The 27,298-nt window shown below is 44.9% G+C and overlaps 2 protein-coding genes across 11 annotated transcripts in view; one reads left to right on the plus strand and one right to left on the minus strand.

The window, feature by feature from the left end:
• Window positions 1-9: 9 nt before the first annotated feature.
• On the plus strand, window positions 10-20,774 carry nup188 (nucleoporin 188). Its single transcript, XM_014142150.2, has 42 exons — window positions 10-75; window positions 750-804; window positions 922-995; window positions 1,087-1,171; window positions 2,934-3,014; window positions 3,169-3,213; window positions 3,333-3,425; window positions 3,799-3,918; window positions 5,674-5,885; window positions 6,271-6,385; window positions 6,579-6,779; window positions 7,146-7,235; window positions 7,414-7,479; window positions 7,592-7,711; window positions 7,854-7,980; window positions 8,109-8,264; window positions 8,463-8,589; window positions 8,774-8,861; window positions 9,559-9,635; window positions 9,731-9,845; window positions 10,166-10,286; window positions 10,525-10,591; window positions 10,812-10,937; window positions 11,375-11,615; window positions 12,845-13,051; window positions 13,226-13,395; window positions 14,324-14,461; window positions 15,543-15,741; window positions 15,960-16,037; window positions 16,142-16,227; window positions 16,440-16,585; window positions 16,706-16,884; window positions 17,309-17,509; window positions 17,654-17,746; window positions 18,022-18,174; window positions 18,253-18,390; window positions 18,529-18,603; window positions 18,730-18,945; window positions 19,146-19,277; window positions 19,419-19,489; window positions 19,570-19,699; window positions 19,877-20,774. Exons 1-42 carry the CDS (start codon window positions 50-52, stop codon window positions 20,042-20,044), a joined length of 5,208 nt encoding a protein of 1,735 aa, XP_013997625.1. The 5' UTR covers window positions 10-49; the 3' UTR covers window positions 20,045-20,774.
• A 122-nt stretch (window positions 20,775-20,896) lies between these two features.
• Window positions 20,897-27,298, minus strand: part of cdk5rap2 (CDK5 regulatory subunit associated protein 2) — a 68,514-nt gene continuing 62,112 nt past the window's right edge. For 9 of the 10 annotated variants that reach the window (XM_014142090.2, XM_014142136.2, XM_014142108.2 and 6 more), the window contains 7 exons: window positions 25,056-25,097; window positions 24,585-24,859; window positions 24,249-24,386; window positions 23,721-23,859; window positions 22,080-22,126; window positions 21,911-21,965; window positions 20,897-21,440 (listed from right to left, as the gene is read on the minus strand). In XM_014142090.2, coding sequence (XP_013997565.2) covers window positions 21,307-21,440; window positions 21,911-21,965; window positions 22,080-22,126; window positions 23,721-23,859; window positions 24,249-24,386; window positions 24,585-24,859; window positions 25,056-25,097 — 830 coding nt within the window. In that variant the 3' untranslated portion in view covers window positions 20,897-21,306. The remainder of the gene's footprint in view (window positions 21,441-21,910; window positions 21,966-22,079; window positions 22,127-23,720; window positions 23,860-24,248; window positions 24,387-24,584; window positions 24,860-25,055; window positions 25,098-27,298) is intronic. The other variant, XM_014142100.2, reaches the window with a different exon arrangement.

Below are 27,298 nucleotides of genomic sequence, written 5' to 3' on the forward strand. Positions count from 1 at the left end.
GTGATGGGGTCCATGTCGCAGACAAGTTACGTCACGTTGCAGGGAGAAGATGGCGGACTCGGAGATGTATGTGAGGTAACTAAATGAAATACAACATGTCTATTTTGACCATTATAGCGTTCAAATTCATGGGTAAAGTTTAAGATGTGCATTAATTTAGAAATTGTACTTAAATTTGCACAGCAATGTGAAAGCTTCCCTTGGAGGGAACTATTTGCTAGTAGTAGCAAGCTGCTAGCTCGTTAACATGCTTGCTAACTACATTTGAATGGCATACTAGCGCGGTCTGTTACACAGTTCCAAACGCATGACGACAGCAGCATGCATCAACGAGACCTGAACTAGTAAGCTTAGTTAGCGTACAACTGGCATTTGTCTGGGAATACACTTTCAGACATGTATTCCTAATAAAAACATGTATTTGATAATTTAGCGAACTAACTTAACGTTGAAGCTGATTTTGCGTATTAAACTGTCTGGTACAGCTAATTAGCTAGCCTGTCAGCTGGAGGGAGTTGACAGCTGGTTCACAATAACAAACATCATAGCACACTTGTTATTAGTTAGCTTTGTTCTAACTGTGGCCACTCACGGCACTTTTATGAAGCTACGTTTTAATAGCCATGTCTAACTTAAACCATATTTGCCATTATGCCACTAAAGCCATAACTCTGATTTCAACAGTTAACTGAGTTTAACCACCTGAAAAATACTATCTAGGGAACTATGGAATTGTTTTGCTTTTGCAGGAGCAGCCGAGAGTTGTGGACTATCTTACTGGGGAGATCTGCATTGAGGGAACCGGTATGTAACCTTTATTTCCTCACCTATCATATATATTTTATAATTCAACAAAGTCTTACAATGTCTGCCACTGTGCTTTTTTTTCTTCAATATTACATCCATCCTTGATGGATGAAGGCTCAAATAGAGGAAGAACTAGATCGAAATTGGGAACGATTACTTCAAGGACTGTGTTACTACAAAACACCCAGGTATGCTGTGCAATATAACTATTTAAATTATCCAATATGAAATACTTAAGCTTGTTGAGACCAAATTATTTGAAATTTTTCCTTGTTTTAGTTCATCAGCGGCGGAAAAACTGAAAGCGGACAAAGGTGTGGCCCAACCATTGAAGGACTTTGGGCTGAGGATCAGTAAACTGCTGGTAAGGAATGCTGAAATGATCTGACGGGATAGTGAATTAAATCAGATATACTGATTCTGTAATGATGCATGGCAAAAACAGGTATTATTTTGAATACTACAGTGGCTTGCGAAAGTATTCACCCCTTTGGCATTTTTCCTATTTTGTTGCCTTACACCCTGGAATTAAAATTCATTTTTGGGAGGGGGGGGTTGTATTATTTGATTTGCACAACATGTCTACCACTTTGAGATGCAAATTATTTTTTTGTGAAACAAGACAAAAAAAACAGAACTTGAGCATGCATAACTATTCACCCCCCCCCTAAGTCAATACTTTGTAGAGCCACCTTTTACAGCTGCAAGTCTCTTGGGGTATGTCTCTATAAGCTTGGCACATCTAGCCAGTGGGATTTTTGCCCATTCTTCAATGCAAAACTGCTCCAGCTCTATCAAGTTGGATGGGTTCCGTTGGTGTACAACAATCTTTAAGTCATACCACAGATTCTCAATTGGATTGAGGTCTGGGCTTTGACTAGGCCATTCCAAGACATTTAAATGTCTCGCCTTAAACCACTCGAGTGTTGCTTTAGCAGTATGCTTAGGGTCATTGTCGTGCTGGAAGGTGAACCTCCGTCCCAGTCTCAAATCTCTTGAAGACTGAAACAGGTTTCCCTCAAGAATCTCACTGAATTTAGCACCATCCATCATTCCTTCAAATCTGACTAGTTTCCCAGTCCCTGATGAAAAACATACCCACAGCATGATGCTGCTTCACTGTGGGGATGGTGTTCTCGGAGTGATGAGGTGTTGGGTTTGCGCCAGACATAGTGTTTTCCTTGATGGCCAAAAAGCTCAATTTGTCTCATCTGACCAGAGTATCTTCTTCCATATGTTTGGGGAGTCTCCCACATGCCTTTTGGGGAACACCAAACTTGTTTGCTTATTCTTTTCTGGCCACTCTTCCGTAAAGCCCAGCTCTTGAGTGTACGGCTTAAAGTGGTCCTATGGACAGATACTCCAATCTCTGCTGGGGAGCTTTGCAGCTCCTTCAGGGTTATCTTTGGTCTCTTTGTTGCATCTCTGATTAATGCCCTCCTTGCCTGGTCTGTGAGTTTTGGTGGGTGGCCCTCTCTTAGCAGGTTTGTTGTGGTGCCATATTCTTTCCATGTTTTTTAATAAAGGATTTAATGGTGCTCTGTGGGATCTTCAAAGTTTCTGATATTTATTTTATAACCCCAACCTGTACTTCTCCACAACTTTGTCCCTGACCTGTTTGGAGAGCTCCTTGGTCTTCATAGTGGTGTTGCAGACTCTGGGGCCTTTCAGAACAGTTGTGTGTGTATACTGAGATCATGTGACACTTAGATTGCACACAGGTGGGCTTTATTTTACTAATTATGTGTCTTCTGAAGGTAATTGGTTGCACCAGATCTTATTTAGGGGCTTCATAGCAAAGGGGGTGAATACACATGCATGAACCACTTTTACGTTTATTTTTAAGTTTTTGAAACAAGTATTTTCTTTCACTTCACCAATTTGGACTATTTTGTCTATGTCCGTTACATGAAATCCAAATAAAAATCTATTTAAATTACAGGTTGTAATGCAACAAATAGGAAAACGCCAAGGGGGATGAATACTTTTGCAAGGCACTGTATATAGTGTAATGATGCATGGAGACACAACACCAATTAACTTGAATACAGTATATGGACAGGGTATGATTAACAGTTGTAATTCCTTTCCTTTGTGGAATTTATTAACACACTTCTTTTTTTCAGGGTCTGGATCAACAGCAGAGTGTACAGATTTTACAATGTTACCTTCAAGAAGATTACAGAGGGACCCGCAACACACTGAAGGTAGTCTCTCTACCTCGCTCTCTCTCGCTCTGTGTGGTGATACTAGGTTCGGAAAAAATATCAGATGCCTGGCTGTGAAGGAAATCTATACTACTAAATATTTTCAGTCTAGACACATGTACCTTGACTAGAGATATCTTATCTGCCCTCATAGGATGTTCTGCAGGATGAGAGACCGAGCCAAGCCCTACTTCTGAAGGTTAGTACAAGCTCCCAAAAGCTAACTAAGTTTGCTGGTATTCTATTTCACCAGCTCATAAAGCATAATCAGGTCAATTGATAGGCTTATGCACTGATTCTTTGAGTGTGTGTGTTCAGATCGCTGACTATTACTACGAGGAGCGTGTGTGTCATCTGCGATGCGTCCTCCTCCTGCTGACGTACTTCCAGGATGAGAGACACCCGTACAGGGTAAGGAGCTCCCTTCTGTCTGCTAGGACTTACACTGTGGTCCAATGTTACACTAGACCCATCTGTATGTATGGGTAATGGGGGGTTGGGTCAGGCTGGTAAGCTCATTTGCTGGTAAGTTCATTTGATGCTCATGCTAATACAGTACAGGCCAATGTTGGCTATTTGTTGTAGCTATGATCTTTTACAGTATATCTAACACATTGTAACTTATGTTTACATTTATTGATACCAATTATGGGAAACAACAGTGAAGCATACAATGGTACAGGTTACAAATAGTACAGTTTAGACATGGAAGTGTGTAAACATAAAAAAAAAGGAATGACAACTTTGAATCAATTTAGTTTTTTTTTGTTTGCTTTGGGTGCAGGTGGAGTACTCCAACTGTGTGAACAAGCTGGAGAAGGACCTGGTCACCAACTACCAGAAGCAGTTTGAGACCCTGTTCAAAGCTGAATCCCCGACATGGGAGACTCATGGCAACCTCATGGTTAGAACTACATTCTTTACTACCATATTCTTACACATTGAGTTTAGGATCTGATTGACGACTCAGTGCTTGAAGTCAATATGGGTATCTCAAACTCTCCATAAGTTCTTATCCTAATGTTTTCAACATTATCTTGTGGACTTTCTTTCTACCTACAGTACCAGTCAAAAGTTTGGACACCTACTCATTCAAGGGTTTTTCTTTATTTTTACTATTTTCTACATTGTAGAATAATAGTGAAGACCATTAAAACAATGAAATAACATGTGGAATCATGTAGTAACCAAAAAAGTGTTAAACAAATTAAAATATATTTGAGATTCTTCAAAGTAGCCACCCTTTACCTTCATGACAGCTTTACACACTCTTGGCATTCTCTCAACCAGCAGCACCTGGAATGCTTTTCCAACAGCCTTGAAGGAGTTTCAACATATGCTGAGCACTTGTTGGCTGCTTTTCCTTCCCTCTGCGGTTTAACTCATCTCAAACCATCTCAATTGGTTTGTGGTCGGGTGATTGTGGAGGCCAGGTCATCTGATGCAGCACTGCATCACTCTGCTTCTTGGTCAAATAGCCCTTACACAGCCTGGAGGTGGGTTGGGTCATTATCCTGTTGAAAAACAAATGATATTTCTACTAAGCACAAACCAGATGGGATGGTGTATCGCTGCAGAATGCTGAGGTAGCCATGCTGGTTAAGTGTACCTTTTTGAATTCTAATTAAATAACTGACAGTGTCACCTCCAACGCACCATCACACCACCTCTTCCATGCTTCACGGTGGGAACCACACATGCAGAGATCATCTGTTCACCTACTCTGCGTCTCATAAAGGCACCACGGTTTGAACCAAAAATCTCACATTTGGACTCATCAGACGAAAGGACAGATTTCCACCGGTCTAATGTCTATTGCTCGTGTTTCTTGGCCCAATCAAGTCTGTTCTTCTTATTGGTGTCCTTTAGTAGTGGTTTCTTTGCAGCAATTTGACCATGAAGGCCTGATTTACGCGGTCTCCTCTGAACAGTTGATGTTGAGATGGGTCTGTTACTTGAACTCTGTAGCATTTATTTGGGCTGCAATCTGAGGTGCAGTTAACTCTAATGAACTTATCCTCTGCAGCAAAGGTAACTCTGGGTCTTCCTTTCCTGTGGCGGTCCTCATGAACACGAGTTACATCATAGTACTTGATGGTTTTTGTGACTGCACTTAAAGAAATTTAAGTTCTTGACATTTTCCGGGTTGACTGACCTTCATGTCTTAAACTAATGCCGGACTGTCGTTTCTCTTTGCTTATTTGAGCTGTTCTTGCCATAATAGGGACTTGATATTTTACCCCTGCCTTGTCACAACACAACTCATTGGCTCAAACGCATTAAGAAGGAAAGAAATTCCACAAATGAACTTTTAACAAGGCACACCTGTTAATTGAAATGCATTCCAGGTGACTACCTCATGAAGCTGGTTGAGAGAATGCCAAACCTCTCTGCCATTTGTTTAACACTTGTTTGGTTACTACATGATTCCACATGTTATTTCATAGTTTTGATGTCTTCACTATTATTCTACAATGTAGAAAATAGTAAAACTAAAGAAAAACCCTGGAATCAGTAGGTGTGTGTGTGTCCAAACTTTTGACTGGTATTGTATTTAAACCAGAAAATCAAGGAAATCAAAGGTTTTTATCAGTTATATATTGAATCTTATTTCTATTATGTGCATCTTTCTTAATCAATCATGTTTCTCTCTGGTCAGACGGAGAGGCAGGTGTCCCGCTGGTTCCTGCAGTGTCTGAGGGAGCAGTCCCTGCTGCTGGAGATCCTGTTCCTGTACTATGCCTACTTTGAGATGGGTCCCGGAGACCTGCTCAGCTTCACCAAGATGTTCAAGGAGCAGGGCTTCGGCCTCCGCCAGACCAACAGACACCTGGTAGACAAGAGCATGGACGCCCTGGTCGACCGCATCGGGTCAGTCACAGCACTAATACACTGGAGTGGATGGAAATAATCATAGCTAGCTACTAATTGTTGGCCTCTATATTGATCTGGGGTTAGGGACATGGCCTAAAATTTAGAAGATTGCAAGCTACATTTGTTTCCTTTAGCAATTCATTTGTAAACAGAATGGCAGAGCACTAGCGAATGCACTGTACTGGATGTAAGTCTACATAGCCAGCTAGCTACTTCCTAATGGCATATTTATTGGTCAGACAGATTTAAGTAGGTTACATTTTCAGGATAATTGCTACATTTGTTGCTTTGGCTTGGGCAAGGGATTCAGCTTAATTAAAGAACAATACTCTTTTCTAAAGGTATTCCCTCTTGTTAATATATCTCTCCTTCTGTCTTGCAGGTACTTCAGCTGTCTGATCCTGGTGGAAGGCATGGACATAGACTTCCTCCACAAGTGTGCCCTAGAGGACCGCACGGAGCAGCACCAGTTCTCCAACACCCCTGCCATCAGCAAGGTAAACACTGAGCACTTTTACATGTTCTGTTGGAATTGACATGTATACACTCCCGCTTTTGTTATCAAGTCATCAGAATGAGCAAGTTCAGATTGAAATGTTCTGAAAGTAGTTGTTTTGATGATCAGTTCGATGGGGGAATACTTTGCAATTGATCAATAAGTGACTCATTGTCAACTTTGTCACCCACCAGGAGATGGACCAGATGCTGCTGACGTTTGGTGACATCCCTCACCACGGGCCAGTGCTGCTGGCCTGGGTCCTGCTGAGACACACTCTGAGCCCAGATGAGTCCAGCCCTGTCATCAGACGCATCGGGAACACCTCCCTACAGCTGGGGGTGTTCCAGTACCTCACCACCATGCTGCAAGGTCTGGGAGGCACTGGGAATAATGTAAGAACACACACATTATAACAAAAATACACACACACACAAAACGCTCACCTAGCACAGGACAGCACACACAAACACATATTTTACATACGCATATAGCACAACACGCACAACCTGCAAGAATATTCACACAATGTTTCAGAAATATGCTGCTTTCAATTTGTATTTATTTAACTAGGCTAGTCAGTTAAGAACAAATTCTTATTTGCAATGACGTCTTAGGAACAGTGGGTTAACTGCCTTGTTCAGGGGCAGAACAACAGATTTTTAACTTGTCAGCTCGGAGATTCAATCCAGCAACCTTTCGGTTACTGGCCCAATGCTCTAACCACACCTGCCACCATGTTATGTTTCCTCCTCCCACAGTGCACAGCCAGTACAGCCAGGATGTGTATCTACGGCCTCCTCTCCTTTGTCATGACCTCCTTTGAAGAGGAGACGCTGGGCAGCCAACAGGTACCAGGCCTTGCTATCTCACCTTGAGGCTCAGACAAGTAACGATAATGTTGAGTTGTAGCACAGACTGATCAGTAATATCACAGATTCATGACTTGAGAAATTTGCATAGTTTTACATTCCTAATGATGCTGATAAATAATATCGCAGATTAATGATTGAATGGTCCCCCCCATAGCATCTGATAAATGCAGCGTGTGAAGTCCTCTCTGCGCCCAGTCTGGCTGAGCTCTTCTGGGAAACGGTGAGGAGAAATTAATTAAACCAATTCTGCTTCATGAAGGATGTGAAATCACTCCAAGAATATGTCTCTAGCTAAATTTCCTAATATATGGTTTTTTGAATGCTTTTCCCAGAAGCCCACTATGGGATTGGGAATGATCCTGGATAGCGCAATGGGAATGTTCCCACACAAGACTGGTCTGCTGTTGCAGCTCCTCACTGCGCTCCTGTCAGATAAGTCCACTGCAAAGAAGGTATTGATTACACACACTGGTCTGTGGTTACACTTGATTCGTGTGTCTGTGGTTATACTTGATTCATGTGTCTGTGGTTACACTTGATTCATGTGTCTGTGGTTACACTTGATTCATGTTACACTTGATTCATGTGTGTTAGGTGTACATTTTCCTGGACAAGATGTCATTCTACACCGAGGTCTACAAAACGAAGCCCAATGATGTCATCTCTAGAGACGACGAGACACTGTGGAGGAGACAAGCACCAAAACTCCTCTACCCTCTCGGTGTGTTTAGGCTGCTTGTTAGTCTGTTTCTTCTAGTGGGTGCACATTAGTCTTTTTGTGATGTTATAGTCTTTAAGTAATTGTCTTTCATTATATTTCTGATTGAGATCTCTCCCTCTGTCCGTCAGGCCTGGGTCAGACAAACCTGCGGATGCCTCAGGGTGTGCTGGGTCAGGTGGCTGTGGGGGAGCAGGGCTACGTGGTGCGCTGGGACTACTCCTACAGTGCCTGGATCCTGTTCACCTGTGAGATAGAGATGCTGCTCCACGTTGTCTCTACTGCAGGTAACTAGATAAATGCAGGCACATTTACAGACCCACACACATAATTACACAGGTCAAGTCATATTGTATACCCAAATGCATCCTCAAACATACAGTACACACACTCAAATCATTTCTCTATCAGCAGAGATCCTTCAATACAATAGTTTTTGATTCAGAGTATGTGAATATGTGTGTGTGATTCTCTCCCTGGTCCAGATGTGATCTTACACTGTGAGCGTGTGAAGCCCATCCTGGACCTGGTCCATAAGATGATCAGCACAGACTGGACCGTGTCTGACTGTCTGCTGCCCCTCACCTCACGCATCTACATGTTACTGCAGAGGTGAGACTCAACACACACACACACATCTCTTTATCACTCTGTCATGGACAGTAATCAGATATTTCACATGGAATAATGATAAGCTTGTTTGGGCTCCCATCAAAGTTGATTTCTAAGTATTTTGTATTTGTTGGTACTTTGTATTCATGGATTATTTGAGAATATTGTGGTGTCTTTGAGTTAGGTTGACGTCAGTCATCAACCCTCCAGTGGATGTGATAGCGTCCTGTGCGAACTGCCTAATCGTCCTGGCTGCTAGGATGCCTGGCAAGGTGGGTTACAGATGGTCTGGTTGAGCAGGGTTTCCCAAATGCAGTCCTGAGGCTACCCCTGGGTCCACCTTTTGGTTTTTGCCCTAGAACGACACAGCTGATTTTAAATAATCAAAGCTTGATGGTGAGTTGGTTATTTGAATCAGCTGTGTAGGGGGGCCCAGGACTGAGTTTGGGAAACCCTGCTCTACGTGGCTCTGAAGGGCCTCATAGCCTCCAACAGACTTAAAGGACCTGTGCAGCCAAAACATGAATTCCCATGTGTTTTATATATATTTCCACACTGAGGTTGGAATAATACTGTGAAAATTAAGATGAGGCCTTTTTTTATTGGTAAGAGCTGTTTGAAAAGACCACCTGAAATGTCATCCTGTTTTGGTGGGATGGAGTTTTGGCCTGCCTGGTGACATCACTAGGTGGTACGTTTTGTTAATAGACCAATAGGAAAGAGTTCCAATCCTCTCTGCCAATAACAGCTGTTACCAGTTATCTCCTCCTAACCATTCCCAGACAATCTTAGCAAAATTATTGCTTGAGAAATTGCTCTTTGATAAGAAGCAATTTTTTGATCATTTAATTGAAAACAATCACAGGTACTTAATTGTTAACAAGAAATAATTTCATATTGAGATAAAAATGGACCTTTACCATTCCTTAATGTGTGTGTATTGTTATGCCCCCTCTACTTTCTGAGTAGGTTTGGTCCAGCTTGCACCACACTGGTTTTCTGCCATTCGCCTCCTCCCCTCTGACCAATATGGCACAGTCCATCAGGTAGGTTGTGTCAAGCCATATCATATTCACAGTGGGGAAGTCTTTGAGGGGTCTTGTTTCGTCATAGTTAATATTATGTATTTGTATATTTCCAGTGCTGAGGGGATGAAGGCAGGTAACTACGGCAACCTGCTGGTCCTGATAGAGCAGCCCAGAGGGGAGTACGCTGTGACCATCGCCTTCCTGCGTCTCGTCACCACCCTGGTCAAGGTATCTCTCTATTCTATTAAAAGTCTAGTAATGGCTCATCAACCCCCCAAAAAACAGCTTACATGTATGCCATCTCAATGTCTTTCTTTTACATGGGGCATTATATAGCCGTTTCAAGTAAATCTGTTTTTAAAGGGGAAAAATAAAATAAGCATACAGACAGACGAGACAAAAACGGTCAATACATTATCGTAACACTTCTCCATGCCTCAATCTCCACAAAGGTCTTGTGTTTAGGGGCTAGGAGTTTATTTGTCATTGTGCGGCTGACTGACTGACTATCCGTAGTTGTAATGCCGGTGTGTGTCCCCTGCCCTCAGGGCCAGCTGGGCAGCACCCAGGACAAGGGCCTCATCCCCTGTGTGCTGCTGGTGCTGAAGGAGATGCTGCCCACCTACCACAAGTGGCGCTACAACACCCACGGAGTCAGAGAGAGGATCGGTGAGTACCTTCACAAGTCTATGGTGGTCAACTACATCAGTGATATCCCTTTTAGAATATGTGCAGTGTGTGTCTGTCTCAAATTGCACTCTGTTCCCGTTTTATAGTGCACTACTTTTGACCAGGGCCCACAGTTGAGGGTGGCCTTAGCCGTATTGAAAGGGCTGACTGTAAAACTACTGTCAGACTGGAAAACATTCTGAATCCTCTTTCTCACTACTTTCTTTAATCCCTCTAGGTTGTCTGATCCTGGAGTTGGTCCATGCCATCCTGAACCTCAGTCCAGAGGGAGAGGCTAGTGGCAGGTAGGGCTGCTGTGCATATAAAAACAACATTCCTTATTCTACCTAAACAGACATTAAATCACTAAGAAACAAAATGCTTCTCGTCCGTCTGAATGGCTGGTTATTGAATTTGGGCCTAAGTAAAACGCACATCTGAATAGTGCGTTGCAGACTGACAGGACTCTGTAGATGGAGCCTAACCCCATAGTATTACTATAACCTTTCTCTATCTCTCCCCCAGCACACCAACCCTCCAGTCTCTGTGTATCTACAGTCTGGCTAACACCGAGGCTGGCCAGGCGGTGGTTAACATCATGGGGGTGGGAGTGGACACCATAGACGTGGTCCTGGCTGCTCAGCCCAGCAGGTAACGTGTCACTCTACACCTCTACAGCTGACCTCTACAGCTGACCTCTACAGCTGACCACTCTGCTACACCAGTGGTCTTTCTATCATAGTGTCTCAGGAGGGGGAGACCGGTTCAGAACATTGCATGTTGATAGAAAAGCAGTGGATATAGTTGCCACAGCTTTCTTTTTTTTTAAGAGTGGGGCAGTCCCACTCAAGTGTTTTTTTGTTTATTGGAGAGGACAGAAGTACAGAGGAAAGATGGAGCGTTTAATGAAATGCAGTGGGACGGATTCAAACCCGTGCTGCTTAGACCGCTTGACCACCCTAGACCACTTACAATGAATTCTGTTTATATAACTGAGTAAGCACATGGGCCCTATTGTATGTTCTATTGTTTGTGAATTGGAAACTGATGATTTCCATGTGAATTGAAACTTTTCTGTCTCCCTCTAGTGGTGGCTCGGAGGGCCCAGGTCAGATCCTTATCCAGACGGTCAAGCTGGCCTTCTCCGTCACCAACAACGTGATTCGCCTCAAGCCACCGTCGAGCGCCGTTTCGCCCCTGGAGCAGGCGCTGACGCAGCACGGTGGCCACGGCAGCAACCTAATCGCCGTGCTTGCCAAGTACATCTACCACAAACACGACCCGGCCCTACCGCGCCTCGCCATCCAGCTGCTTAAGAGGCTCGCCACGGTAACTCAATACACATTGCACATATGATGATCAGAGCAATCAACTAAGGTAGTGAAAATCCTGACATAGTTCTAGCAGCATCATAAGTTACACTTGCCACATTCTGTTGGGTAGTGTTTGGAGGTTAGCGAGCATCTGTTGGGTAGTGTTTGGAGGTTAGCGAGCATCTGTTGGGTAGTGTTTGGAGGTTAGCGAGCATCTGTTGGGTAGTGTTTGGAGGTTAGCGAGCATTCTGTTGGGTAGTGTTTGGAGGTTAGCGAGCATCTGTTGGGTAGTGTTTGGAGGTTAGCGAGCATCTGTTGGGTAGTGTTTGGAGGTTAGCGAGCATCTGTTGGGTAGTGTTTGGAGGTTAGCGAGCATTCTGTTGGGTAGTGTTTGGAGGTTAGCGAGCATTCTGTTGGGTAGTGTTTGGAGGTTAGCGAGCATCTGTTGGGTAGTGTTTGGAGGTTAGCGAGCATTCTGTTGGGTAGTGTTTGGAGGTTAGCGAGCATTCTGTTGGGTAGTGTTTGGAGGTTAGCGAGCATCTGTTGGGTAGTGTTTGGAGGTTAGCGAGCATTCTGTTGGGTAGTGTTTGGAGGTTAGCGAGCATCTGTTGGGTAGTGTTTGGAGGTTAGCGAGCATCTGTTGGGTAGTGTTTGGAGGTTAGCGAGCATCTGTTGGGTAGTGTTTGGAGGTTAGCGAGCATCTGTTGGGTAGTGTTTGGAGGTTAGCGAGCATTCTGTTGGGTAGTGTTTGGAGGTTAGCGAGCATTCTGTTGGGTAGTGTTTGGAGGTTAGCGAGCATTCTGTTGGGTAGTGTTTGGAGGTTAGCGAGCATTCTGTTGGGTAGTGTTTGGAGGTTAGCGAGCATTCTGTTGGGTAGTGTTTGGAGGTTAGCGAGCATTCTGTTGGGTAGTGTTTGGAGGTTAGCGAGCATTCTGTTGGGTAGTGTTTGGAGGTTAGCGAGCATCTGTTGGGTAGTGTTTGGAGGTTAGCGAGCATTCTGTTGGGTAGTGTTTGGAGGTTAGCGAGCATTCTGTTGGGTAGTGTTTGGAGGTTAGCGAGCAAAAACACGAATCAATCAAATGTATTGCCTTTTTTACATCAGCAGTTGTTACAGGGCTTAAAAGTAGAGGGCAAGAGAATGCAGTGAGACACTGTTGAAGTAGATGTCAACAGAAATGGGGACAAGACTACAGTACTAGTCTCTCAAGATCTTGTGTAATATTTACGTAACCTTCTGGTTTCCAGGTGGCTCCCATGTCGGTGTACGCCTGCCTGGGCGGTGATGCGGCTGCCATCAGGGATGCCTTTCTGACGCGGCTACAGAGCAGGACGGAGGACATGAGGATCAAGGTGATGATCCTGGAGTTCCTCACCGTGGCTGTGGAGACCCAACCGGGCCTCATCGAGCTCTTCCTCAACCTGGAGGTCAAGGACGGCGCAGAGGGGTCAAAGGTAAGAGCTGGGCGGGGCAGGCAGTCTAAGCGTAGGACAGGAACATGTTAGGACTTGTGTGTTGATGTTTAATACGTATAGTTAGATTTTCTTTGAGTTTCTGAATCTTTATACCAGACTCGGTTTAGTCATTTAAAGGACAAGTCTTTCTTATTTTCCCTCTGTCCCTCCCAGGAGTTTCTGTTGGGTGAGTGGAGCTGTCTGCAGGTTGTGTTGGACCTGATTGACTCCAGGCAGCAGGGGAAGTATTGGTGTCCCCCCCTGCTGCACCGCGCCGCCCTGGCCTTCCTCCACGCCCTGTGGCAGGACCGACGGGATAGCGCAATCTCTGTCCTACGCACCAAGTGAGTGACCTGACTCTCACACACAGCCAGAGATACACGCTTGAACATGCACGTACACACACACACAGCCAGAGATACACGCTTGAACATGCACGTACACACACACACAGCCAGAGATACACGCTTGAACATGCACGTACACACAGCCAGAGATACACGCTTGAACATGCACGTACACACACACAGCCAGAGATACACGCTTGAACATGCACGTACACACACACAGCCAGAGATACACGCTTGAACATGCACGTACACACACACAGCCAGAGATACACGCTTGAACATGCACGTACACACACACACAGCCAGAGATACACGCTTGAACATGCACGTACACACACACAGCCAGAGATACACGCTTGAACATGCACGTACACACACACAGCCAGAGATACACGCTTGAACATGCACGTACACACACACAGCCAGAGATGCACGCTTGAACATGCACGTACACACACACAGCCAGAGATGCACGCTTGAACATGCACGTACACACACACAGCCAGAGATGCACGCTTGAACATGCACGTACACACACACAGCCAGAGATGCACGCTTGAACATGCACGTACACACACACAGCCAGAGATGCACGCTTGAACATGCACGTACACGCACACAGCCAGAGATTATGCCGTAACATTGTTTTTTTGTTGTGTGTTTCAAGTAACACCTCATGGCACAATGCCTCTCCCCTTTGTTACCTACTTTTGGTGTGCATGTATTGACATGTATGTGTAACTGATAGATAACACACACACACACACACACACACACGTTTTTGTTATTATATGTATGTAAATTATGTCTTGTCTTTTACATTATCTGTCGGACCCCAGTAAGACTAATTGTCGCCATCGGTGTTGGCTGATGGGCATCCTAATAAATGATTGTATTAAATGTATGACGTTTCCTCCCACAGAGAGAGGTTTTGGGAAAACCTGACCACGCCGCTGTTTGGAATCCTTCCCTCCCCCTCAGACATCACTGAGCCTTGTGTTCTGGAGACCTGTGCCTTCGTCATGAAAATCATCGGCCTTGAGATCTACTATGTGGTCAGGTAACTAGGCTACATGTTTCTATAGCTACATACAGCAATTCAAGCCAGTATATTTGGTGGATTGAGTTGTTACTGGTATCACTGGCTTTATCTACCAAACTGCATATGATATGTGTCAAGCTGTCTGCATTACCTATTATTCTGTGTGTAAATCCGGGACACTCCATTTTAATTGTTATGTATTAATTTGTGGATGTCCATCATCCATTTTGTATGATATGTTACGAACTTGCTAAATATACAATATGTTTCAAATTACAATTTGTTGCTAATGTTGGCTCGGTGGCTATCATGAGCTAGCTGGCTAACGTTAGCTAGGTTAGGGGTTAAGGTTTTATTTTTATTTAACCTTTTATTTAAGTAGGGAAGTCAGTTAAGAACAAATTCTTATTTACAATGACGGCCTACACCGGCCAAACCCTAACCCGGACGACGCTGGGCCAATTGTGTGCCGCCCTATGGGCCAATCACGGCCAGTTGTAATACAGCCAGGATTCGAACCAGGGTGTCTGTAGTGACGCCTCTAGCACTGAGATGCAGTGCCTTAGACCACTGCGCCACTCGGGAGCCCACTGGAGAATATATTGGGTTAAGGTTTGGCGTTAGGGGAAGGGTTAGCCAACATGCTAAGTAGTTGCAAAGTAGCTAAAAAGTATTTGAAAAGATGTTAATTAGCTAAAATGCTGAAGTTGTCCGTGATGCGATTCAGGGACACAACCTTTGGGTTGCTAGACATTCGCATTATTCGCCCACCCCGATCAACCACCCTCCTTTCGGTTTTGCCTTAAGTAACCGTAACATATCATACTCATTTGAGTGTCCCAGATTTCCATTTATTATGTCTAGTCTGAGACCAGGCTGGTGTGAATTGATGGTGCAAAATGCTAAACAAATTCCTGTGACAATAAATGAATAAAATATACATTGAGATATGAAATAAACTAGTCTAAATGAGATTGATTTGAGTAGATTTTTTAAATGTAATGGATAGATCAGACACGATTCCCTATTCTACCTGACGGACATTCATATCTGTTCCACACAGTATACTTCTATCTGAATGGCCCTCTCTTTTCCCCAGTGGCTCTCTGGAGCGCTCTCTGAAGGATGCACTGCAGAAGTTCTCCAGCGGGCGGCGCTACGAGTACTGGTCCCAGTATGTTAAGTCCCTGGTGGTCCACGTGGCAGAGACGGAGGAGGAAGAGGGCGTGCACTCGTTCTCCGAGACCCAGATGGTCATCTCAGCCTGGCGGATGCTGCTCATCCTCTCCACCAGTCATGTATGTCACACACCACTCCACTCGTCACTGTGGCGTTTAAAAAAAATTCCCTAGAATTCTGTCAAACATGGCAGAGGAAGTCGTCCTATGAATTCCATGATGAATACATGCATAAGCGATAAACAATACCCCATAAATATATGGGAGGTAAAAAAAAGATACTATGCTGATCAGTGTGACTGGTTGCTTGATTCATTGATGTGTTCTGATGTTTACAGTCGCATGTGATGCAGTTAAAGGAGGACTCTGCCAGACTTAAGCTCTTCATGGACGTACTGGATGGGACCAAAGCTGCTGTGAGTTAGTCAAAATGACAACTGCTCTCATCTCTATTTCATCTCTGTCCTCTTCTCACTCACTAGCTATCACCTCCCCCTTCTCTCTCTCCCTCTCTCTCTAGTTGCTGGTGCCCATGTCTGTGCCCTGTCTACGTCTGGGATCCATGATGGCTACTCTTCTGCTGATCCTGCTTAAACAGTGGAGAAGGTTTGTGTGTGTGCCCACATGCGTGAATTGATGTACATTGTGTCCACACACATTGAAATATCAGGATAATGAAAATCATCTCAAAGCTGTTCTAATTCAGTGAGGTAGTACATTGGTTGTTAATAATCAAACTCTTTCTGCACATCTTAGTACTAACACCTTTGTCGTCTGTCCCCCTGTCCTGTTTCCCCCTGTCCTGTTTACCCCTGCAGTGTGGTGGCCACGGCCCCTGACGTCCTGGCCCCCCTCTCTCTGATCCTGGAGAGTGTCCTGCAGGCCGACCAGCAGCTGATGGAGAGTACCAAGGCCAAGGTGTTCTCTGCCCTCATCTCTGCACTGCAGATACAGGGACTCAACGGTGAGGGGGGCTAATCGCTGTGTATGCAACTCAATATTAGGAAGGTGTTTTAATGTTTTGTACACTCATTGTACATGACTTGTGGAGTACTCTAACAGTATTGCTCATTACATTGATCAGGTGGGGAGATCTCCCAGCTGCCCCAGCTGCTGCTGTGTGTGTGTGAGACGGTGCAGGATGAGGCGCTGGCACTGATTGACAGCACTCGTCACGCGGCTCAGGTGAGGGATGTCCCGGATGATAAAGACAGCATGGAGACTGACGCCGTCCGCAGCGTCCAGAAGGACCAGAGAGACGGGGTGAGTCACACAGCGCCGGCAATTTAGAATGAGATTAACTTTATTATTCACGTAATGTGGACATTTCTCTTCAGCTTAACCGCATAAAAACAGAGCTTAAGCAACACTAGAATAATTGTACTCTTCTAAACACACACAGTGCATAACGGTTGCTCCAAGTGTTTTGAAAAAGGGCACATCCAACCAAATAGTAAGCTGCAATGAATTACCTGTGCATGTGCTGAATAAATTCTAATCTTTGATCTCGGTCAGGGCAGCTCAGCATGTCTGTGGTGGACCATCTCTAGCTTTGGTTTATGTAAAGCAAGAGTGGAATCAGAAGTTTTGATTTAAAGAGATTTGCATGATTTCTTGGTAATTCATTGAGTGATGAGGGGATTCATATTCACACCCCTCTTCCTCTCCCTCTTCATCTCTGTCTCAGGTGTGTGTGCTGGCCTTACACCTGGCCAAGGAGCTGTGTCGTGCCGATGAGGACGGGGAACACTGGGTTCTAGTGATGAGGAAGATTCCAGCTCTCCACTCTATTCTCAGCGCTCTAGAACTCAGCCTGCGCTCCAAACAGAACCTCTACTTCACCGAGGCTGCCCTGCACCTGCTGCTCACGCTAGCCCGCACACCACAGGTACACACACACTACTACAACATTGCCATATAAATTACTAAGACAGATATATTAGACATGATTTCTAATACAAAAACAAAAATAACTAAATGCTTTATCAACCACATTAGTAATAAAGGATATTTCATCCCTCCTGTCCTCCAGGGTGCAGCAGCAGTAGCCGGGGCCGGCGTCATCCAGAGTATCTGTCTCCCTCTGCTCAGTGTCTACGAAGTGCCCTCTAACGGAGCCTCACAGGTAACACACAAGCACAACATGGTACGTCCCAAAGGGCACCCTATTCCCTGTATAGTACACTATGTTTGACCAGGGCTTATGTCTGGTCAAAAGTAGGGCACCACGTAGGGAATAGGGTGCCATTGGGATCGAATACTAAACCAATCATTAATTGACACTGCATTGAAGAATTGTTGTAGTGTTATTCTAATGTTAGGCGCTCGCGCTCTCTCCCTAACGTTAGGCGTTCTCTCTGTGTTATTATAACTTTAGTTTCTCTTCATCTCCCTGGTCAGGGTTTCTCCCGTAAGTCCCAGGATGCTCCCTGCTGGCCGGGGGTGTACCGCCTCTCTATGTCCCTCATGGAGATCTTGCTCAAGACGCTGCGCTACAACTTCATCAACGAGGCCCTTGACTTTGTCGGAGTGCACCAGGAACGCATACTGCAGGTGTGTGTGTGTGTGTGTGTACACCATCTCTTCTTTTCTGTATATGGAACCTAAAGTCTCTTTCTCTGTTTCTGTCAGTGCCTGAATGCGGTGCGGACGGTCCAGAGTCTGGTGTGTCTGGATGAGGCTGACCACACAGTGGGCTTCCTGCTGCAGCTGTCCAGGTTCTGTAAGGAGTGGCAGTTCCACCTGCCCCATCTGCTCCGAGATGTACAGGTCAGTCAGCACTGAGCAGCACCAAATGTACACTTCAACTCTAATAATGAATGAAATGATTTGTTTTATTTTTCCCCAAAGTATATGTTTTTAGCTTACAGCAATAGACTCAGGTTTTTACTTTTTGTCAACCTGCAGATCAATCTGTGTTACCTGTGCCAGACGTGCACCTACCTCCTCCACAGCAGGAACATGCTTCATCACTACCTCCAGGTCAGACAGACATTACCATGGTGTTACTGGGATTAGAAAGTAAAATTTGTTATCCCAGGTTGAATTAATGTCTAAAGAACTCATTATTTTAATTTATTTTACCGGACCTCTGTCATTGTCCCCAAGGCCAAGAATGGGGAGGCGCTGGCCTCCGGCCCCCGTGCCCAGAGAGATCCTCAGACGCCCTCCAAAGCGGCAGCCGAAGGAGGGGGCGGGGAGAGGGAGGAGGCGGAGCAGAAGGCCCTGCTGGTGGTGCAGTGCAGCCTGCTGAAGATCCTCAGTAAGACTCTGGCCACGCTGCAGCACTTCACTCCCGACTGCTGCCAGATAATACTGGACCAGGTGAGAATAACACACTTTGAACCGTGACTCCTGTCATACTCACGACTCCGTTAGCTCAATCTAACAACTTACCAAACACTGACGTCCTGCACCATCAGCCTCTACATAGTTTCCATACACCTAAAGAATATGTTTGAACTGCCTTTTTGAGTTGAAATGTGTTAGCATATGTTCACTGACTGAGATTGTGTGTGTGACAGTGTATGGACCTGGCTGAGTACAGGACCTTGTTTGTGCTGAGCTTCACCACCTCGGCCTTTGACGCTGACGTGGCGCCCTCTTTTGGAACCCTGCTGGCAACCATCAACGTGGCCCTAAGCATGCTGGGAGAGGTTGTCCACCCCCCAATCATTTCAAATCTATTCAGTCCGATCCAAGTCAAACTATGATCACATTGAAATTATTTTATTTCTTGCAAATGGGGAAATATAAATTGTACTGTACATTTGACTATGTGTTCTGTCCGTATTTAGGTAGAGAAAAAGGAGCCAGCTTCTCTGAGTGTGGCCTCCCTGGCCTCGTCAGAGGAAACCCAAGCCCTCAAGTAAGGAGACCGAGAGAAAGTTGTTCTCACTGACGGTAATATTGGTCATTTCTAACTGGTATGTGTGACTGTCCTTCCAGGTCTCTGCTGATGTTCACCATGGAGAACTGTTTCTACGTGCTCATCTCCCAGGCTGTCCGCTGTCTGAAGGACCCCAGCATCGCCCCCAGAGACAAACAGAGACTCAAACAGGAGCTTGGCTCTGAACTGGTGAGTCATTCAAACTCGAAGCATCATTAAAGTACCACCAGACTAATTCTTTGTCCTATTTTACCATTCCACTCTAGTCCCATCTGTTCTTTTCAGCTCAGTGTCTTGTTTCTAGTAGACTGCAATTCATATATATTTAAAATATTGCTTGATGTGATGCCTGTCTCTCCCCTCCAGAGCACCCTCCTCTCCAGCCTGTCCCGTCATTTCCGCCGTGGCGCCCCCTCGTCCCCGTCCAGCAGCCTGCTGCCATCTCCCCAGCCCCCAGGCGCCAAGTCCAGCCACGAGGGTCAGGAGCCTTTCATCCAGCTGGTGCAGGCCTTTGTACGCCACATACAGAGGTAGACCCACCACGTGGTTTTCCTGTTAAGAAATTATGGGCCTGAAAAACTCTTGGCACACATGCTCATACGGAACCATAACCGTTCTCTTCTGAATTATACTTTTCGCGGTGCAACAGTGTCGGTTTATTCTCTTCAGCTGAAGTGATGTTTGTACAGCAGATTGTGAAAGTGACTGGCTTGACAATGTCCTGACGTGCCAGATTCTAACAATCGGGCTTTGTGCCAAAGCCATTTGGGTGTTCAGAAAATCTCCACTTGGTCATGCTTATAGCCTACTATACCTCAGTGGGAATGTCAAAACAGAGGATACAGCTGCTTACAAGGGCTAGCTAAAAACAAGTCAATTTTGAGATACTGTAGACATTTACGTGTAAGGGAATCATTAGTAGCAGATCTTGGTGCTATTGAACATCAGTCTTGTTGACAGTGTCCAGTCTTTCCACCGGCCTAGTTTTATAGGCCATTGCTGACAACAGACCTTTTGGTATCGAAGAAATCAACCCCGTATATCAAATTGTGAAGCCACATTTAATCAATTTATACATTTGTAATGAGCTGCCTAGTTACTTTATCTGCTGTTTTCTAAATAATTTTGACTTTAACGCTTGGACTGAGGGATGTTTTCTCCTTTTAAAAATGTTATTTGCATCTGCTTGGATTTTCTGACTTATCATTTGTACTGCTACATTAAAACAGGTTTGCTAATAAAATACCTTTTAGGTAGAACATGACATTTTGTGTCTTCATGTATAGTTAATGTGTTTATCATGTTTTGAGGACATTGACTTATGCATTTGTACATTAAACTACAACGCCCAGGACAATATACAAACAAGAATCCACAAGTCAAATGTCGCAGGAAAGACTTCATCCATTATATAAAAAGGATATTACAATCTTAAGAAATTAAGGGGGAGGAGACATTTTACAAGAGGGATAGAATGTTACATTTCCTTTTACAACTTTTGTACCAAACAGGTCAAGATAGTCAGGTGTGCAAGTACAGTACTATTTGCATAGCTCAGGGTAAGGTTACTCAAAAAGCATTAGAGCAGGGATGAAGGGGAGGGGCCTGAAGGCAGTGCGTCTGACAGTTGGGGTACATCAATAGTGAGGTGTAAAGTGGCTTCCTTGTCCCCTTTTCCTTAATTTGAACAGATTAGGGGAAAACCAGTAATGCTTTTGCTGAACTGTATAACACATCAGTGCAGACAAAGCAAAGGTGACGAGAGGAAGGCACCGTAGACTATTGAACTGGCAGCTCTAGTAGCTGCAGTGGGATGAGGCGTCACTGTTCCTCTCCTCTGGGGATTCAGTGTGTCTGGCGGGGCTGAGGACACTCACTCCCTTGGAGGATCCTGAAGGACCGATGGTCACTGACCATTGACCGGGACCTCCTGTAGAGGCAAGGATACATCAGTTAACCAACCATACATACAATAGCTGATCAATGTGTCTCTTCTCATTATGATCCATGCAGATAGCTTTAAATCTGCTTTTAAATTGAGGTCTGAAAATCCAGTGGATCAACATTTCCCCATGTAAATGAATGTGGTAAATCTTAGATGACAACACAACATGCAATATATGAATCCAAAGACCAACCAGAGAAATATCACTCAAAACAGCCTTGATGGCTGAGCTAGCTGAGATGACCAGCATGCATTTGGTCCGGTCTTTCTTTTCATGCAACGCTAAGGCTGCACACCTGATTTTTAAAGGCAGTCCAAGTATTGGGTTGGCAGCAGATGTCGGCTCAAGTGTCATTATTACTTTTAATAGTGAAGTACAGTGCAAGCAAACCAGGTCACAGAACAAACCAAGTCATGCATCAGAACACTTAAACCCTGTCCCCTCACACACTTACCTTCCTCTGGTCCTCCAGACAGGCCTTTCAGCCCAAAGACGGTATAATAATTTGTCTGAGATTTGTCCACATTTTTAGACAGAGTGAGAAGAAAGACCGATAAGAGATGGCACATTAGAGAGAAAAGGCTAAGGAGTTGGTGTCTGTCTAAACTGATTCTTTGACTCACCTCTAGATTCCCTCTGGCCTTCTTCAGCACTCCGTGGGTTAACGACACTGGTTTGAAAGAATAACAAATCATGTCAATTAAAATGTTTGGATCTGCTTCTACACCTGCAGCTTGCTGTTTGGGGTTTTAGGCTGGGTTTCTGTACATCAACTGATGTAAGAAAGGCTTTATAAATACATTTGATCTCAATCAAATGCATTAATTATTCTCAGAATAGGATCTGAATGAGTTACTAAACTAAAATATAAAACGCAACATGTAAAGTGTTGGTCCCATGTTTCATGAGCTGAAATAAAAGATCCTAGAGACATTTTCCATATGGACAAAAAGATTATTCTCTAATGTTGTGCACAAATGTACATCCCTGTTAGTGAGCATTTCTCCTTTGCTAAAATAATCCATCCAACAGTATGATCATTACACAGGTGCACCTTGTGCTGGGGACCATAAAAGGCCACTAAAATGTCACAAATCTCTCAACTTCAGGGAGTGTGCAATTGGCATGCTGACTGCAGGAATGTCCGCCAGAGAACTGAATGTTAGTTTATCAACCATAAGCCACCTCCGTCATTTTAGAGAATTTGGCAGTACGTCCAACCGGCCTCACTACCACAGACCACACCAGCCCAGGACCTCCACATTCGGCTTCTTCACCTGCGGGATCGTCTGAGACCAGCCACCTGGACAGCTGATGAAACTGTGGGTTTGCACAACCGAAGAGCTTCTCAGGGAAGCTCATCTGCGTGCTTGTCGTCCTCACCAGAGTCTAGGCCTGACTGCAGTTTGACGACTAACCAACTTCAGTGGGCAAATGCTCACCTTTGATGGCCACTGGCACGCAGGAGGTGTGCTTTTCATTGAATCCTGGTTTCGACTGTACTGGGCAGATGGCATGTGTGGGTGAGCGGTTTGCTGATGTCAACATTGTGAACAGAGTGCCCCATGGTGGCAGTGGGGTTATGGTATGGGCAGGCATAAGCTACAGACAACAAACAATTGCATTTGAATGCACAGAGACACCGTGATGAGATCCTGAGGCCCGTTGTCGTGCCATTCATCCGCCGTCATCACCTCATGTTTCAGCATGATAATGCACGGCCACATGTCGCAAGGATCTGTACACAATTCCTAGAAGCTGAAAATGTCCCAGTTCTTCCATGGTCTGCATATTCACCCGACATGTCACCCATTGAGCATGTTTGGGATGCTCTCAATCGACGTAAAACAGCGTTTTCCAGTTCCTGCCAATATCCAGAAACTTCGCACAGCCATTGAAGAGGAGTGGGACAACATTCCAAAGGCCACAATCAACAGTCTGATCAACTCTATGTGAAGGAGATGTGTCACACTGCATGAGGCAAATGGTGGTCACACCAGATACTGACTAGTTTTCTGATCCATGCCCCTACTTTTTTGTTTTTAAGGTATCTGTGACCAACAGATGCACATCTGTATTCCCAGTCATGTGAATCCATAGATGAGGGCCTTCAATCGACTGATTTCCTTACATGAACTGTAACTCAGTAAAATCTTTGAAATTGTTTATATTTGCTTCAGTATAATATGAAAGCGTTGCATTAATTCTCAATCAAATGCATTATCATTATTCTCTCAAGCATGGGAGGTGAAGTGAGTTCTTACGCTGGTCAATAATGACCCTCTCCATGCCCTCTTTGAGCTGGTTGGTGGTCCGCAGCCGTTTGACTGCACCGCTCAGCATCCGCTCCTGCTGGGACAGACGGCTCTTCAGACTCGCTATCTCATTCTTCAACAGCTCATCCTGGGAGAGGGAAGGGTGGAGGGAGGAAGAATTGTTACTTCATGACTGAGTCACCCACAACATTTACACTGGTCTTATCAGTACCCCCAATTAGTATGGAAAGTGGATTACGTCACAATTAGTCAAACGTAAACACGACTGAGACACCCTGGAGACATATAGTTAGCAAAAGTGTAGCGCCAGCAAACATTATGCATGCAGTCTCCTTAACTGATAAGGTGTCTCCACTAATGTTTACTTTTTAACCTTTGTGTATAGACTGTGTGGACAGTATTAATATATCTATTTATAATTTGTGGGAAAAATGTGTTTACTTATCATGTAGAGAGTCTTGTTGTGTGTGCACTGAAGACTGAGTTGAGAGGGTGTGTGTGTGTGCGAGTGTGTACCTGCTGGTTGCTGGTCGCGGTGCGAGAGGGCAGGGATACCCTCCAGACCAGTTTGAGCAGCTGGCCAGCCTCCTCCAGGACCCGCTGCATGGTGTTCACACTGCTGGACAGAGCCTTCAGGGGACCCTGCTCCACCACCTGGACAATAACACACAACACTGGCTCAATATACACAGTCGAACACATAGAAAATGTAATGAATTATTACAGCAATTTACTGTACGAATGACTTTCAAATACTACATGCAGTTGGCTGGACTTCACCTGAGCAGGAAACAGGAAAGTCTAACATGTATTAAACAAGGGAATGTGCTCAAAAGAGACGGTTGTATTTACCCTCCTGTCAGTCCCCTGCTGGCTGAGTGTGCAGACACACTCCTGCAGGTGTGTGTCCATGGTGCGGGTGAGCCGCCTTCCCTCGGAGATCTGCTTCCGCAGGGCATTGTGGTCCTCGATAAGACCCAGGATATGGCGCCCTTGGCGGTTGGCCCAAAAGCGGTGGGCGGGCACCAGGCGGGATGGAGGGGGAGCCGAGCCAGAGACACTGTCCCCAGAACTGTTACTACACTGTGACATGGCGTCCATCTCCGACTGGGCTTGACGCTTCAGATCTGGCAGAGAGAACACACAAACACACACACACACACCGTTAATGACTGGTAACTATCTGACAGACGTTCATTGATGTTATACACAGTTACTCACCTCTAACTTATTGACATTATACAAATGTGACATTTGTTGTGGTGTAGCTACAGGCCAGTAACATACAGTACATTGTGGATTGGGTGTGCTGTGGGTTCTCACCATGAGAGGAGGAGTGGCGGGGAGGATCACAGCCTATATCCTCTGGAACACACAACATAGGACAAATGTTTATGCCACGGGACTTTATGGTTGAATCTGGGTGTGCGTGCGTTCAGTGAGAGAGCGAGTACATATATATATATCCTACCTGACGTGGGTAGTACATGATAGTGTGTATGGATTTCTACCTCTATACTATATACACTCCATGACCAAAAGTATGTGGGCACCTGCCTGTCGAACATCTCATTCCAAAATCATTGGCATTAATAAGGACTTGGTCCCACCTATGCTGCTATAACAGCCTCCACTCTTATGGGAAGGCTTTCCACTAGATGTTGGAACATTGCTACTGGGACATTAGTGAGGTCAGGCACTGATGTTGACCGATTAGGCCTGGCTCGCAGTTGTTGTTCCAATTCATCCCAAAGGTGTTTGATGGGGTTGAGGTCAGGGCTGTGTGCAGGCCAGTGAAGTTCTTCCATACCGACCTCAAACCATTTCTGTATGGACCTCACTTTGTGCACAGGGGCATTGTCATGTTGAAACAAAAAAGGGCCTTCCCCAAACTGTTGCCACAAAGTTGGAAGCACCAAATCGTCTAGAATGTCATTAAGATTTCCCTTCACTGGAACTAAGGGGCCCGAACCATTAAAAACAGCCCCAGACCATTATTCCTCCTCCACCAATCTTTAGTTGGCACTATGCATTGGGGCAGGTAGCGTTCTCCTGGCATACACCAAACCCAGATTCGTCCGTAGGACTGCCAGAGGGTGAAGCTCGATTCACGTGTTTCCACTGCTCCAGAGTCCAATGGCGGCGAGCTTTACACCACTCCAGCCGACGCTTGGCATTGAGTATGGTGATCTTAGGCTTATGTGCAGCTGCTCGGCCATGGAAACCCATTTCATGAAGCTCCCGACTAACAGTTCTTGTGCTGACGTTGCTTCCAGAGGCAGTTTGGAACTTGGTAGTGAGTGTTGCATCCGAGGACATAAGATTTTTACACACTACGCACTTCAGTACTCGGGGGCCCTGTTCTGTGAGCTTGTGTGGCTGCCACTTCGAGGTTGAGTCGTTGTTGCGCCTAGATGTTTTCACTTCACAATAACATCACTTCCAGTTGACCGGGGCAGCTCTAGCAGGGCAGCAATTTGACAAATTTGTTGAAAAGGCGGAATCCTATGATGGTGCCACATTGAAAGTCACTGAGTTCATCAGTGAGGCCATTCTACTGCCAATGTTTGTGAATGGAGATTGCTTGGCTGTGTGCTAGATTTTATACACCTGTCAGCAACGGGTGTGGCTGAAATAGCCGAATTCACTCATTTGAATGGGTGTCCACATACTTGTGTTTAGCTCCAAAAGTATTGGGACAGTGACACATGTTTTGGCTCTGTACTCCAGCACTTTGGATTTGAAATGAAACAACGTCTGTGAGGTTAAAGTGCAGACTGTCAGAGGGTATTTGTATCCCTATCGGGTGAACTGTTTAGAAATGGCAGCACTTTTTGTACATACAGAGTGCACTAAACATTAGGAACTCTGCTCTTTCCATGACAGACTGACGAGGTGAATGCTATGATCCCTTATTTGTGGTACTTGTTAAAGAAGGACTTTTAAGCCTTGAGACAATTGAGACATGGATTGTGTATGTGTGCCAATCAGAGGGTGAGTACAGTTGAAGTCGAAGTTTACATACACTTAGGTTGGAGTCATTAAAACTCGTTTTTCAACCACTCCACAAATTTCTTGTTAACAAACTATAGTTTTGGCAAGTCGGTTAGGACATCTACTGTGTGCATGACACGTAATCTGTCCAACAATTGTTTACAGACAGATTATTTCACTTATTCACTGTATCACAATTTCAGTGGGTGAGAAGCTTACATACACTAAGTTGACTGTGCCTAAGTTGGCTTTAGAAGCTTCTTATAGGCTAACTGACATAATTTGAGTCAATTGGAGGTGTACCTGTGGATGTATTTCAAGGCCTACCTTCAAACTCAATGCCTATTTGCTTGACATCATGGGAAAATCAAAAGAAATCAACCAAGACCTCAGAAAAAAAAAATTGGAGACCTCCACAAGTCTGGTTCATCCTTGGGAGCAATTTCCAAATGCCTGAAGGTACCACGTTCATCGGTACAAACAATAGTACGCAAGTATAAACACCATGGGACCAAGCAGCCGTCATACCGCTCAGGAAGGAGATGTGTTCTGTCTCCTAGAGATGAACGTAT

The sequence above is a fragment of the Salmo salar genome, chromosome ssa01 (genome assembly GCF_905237065.1).
Source record: "Salmo salar chromosome ssa01, Ssal_v3.1, whole genome shotgun sequence".
NCBI classification, from domain to species: Eukaryota; Metazoa; Chordata; class Actinopteri; order Salmoniformes; family Salmonidae; genus Salmo; species Salmo salar.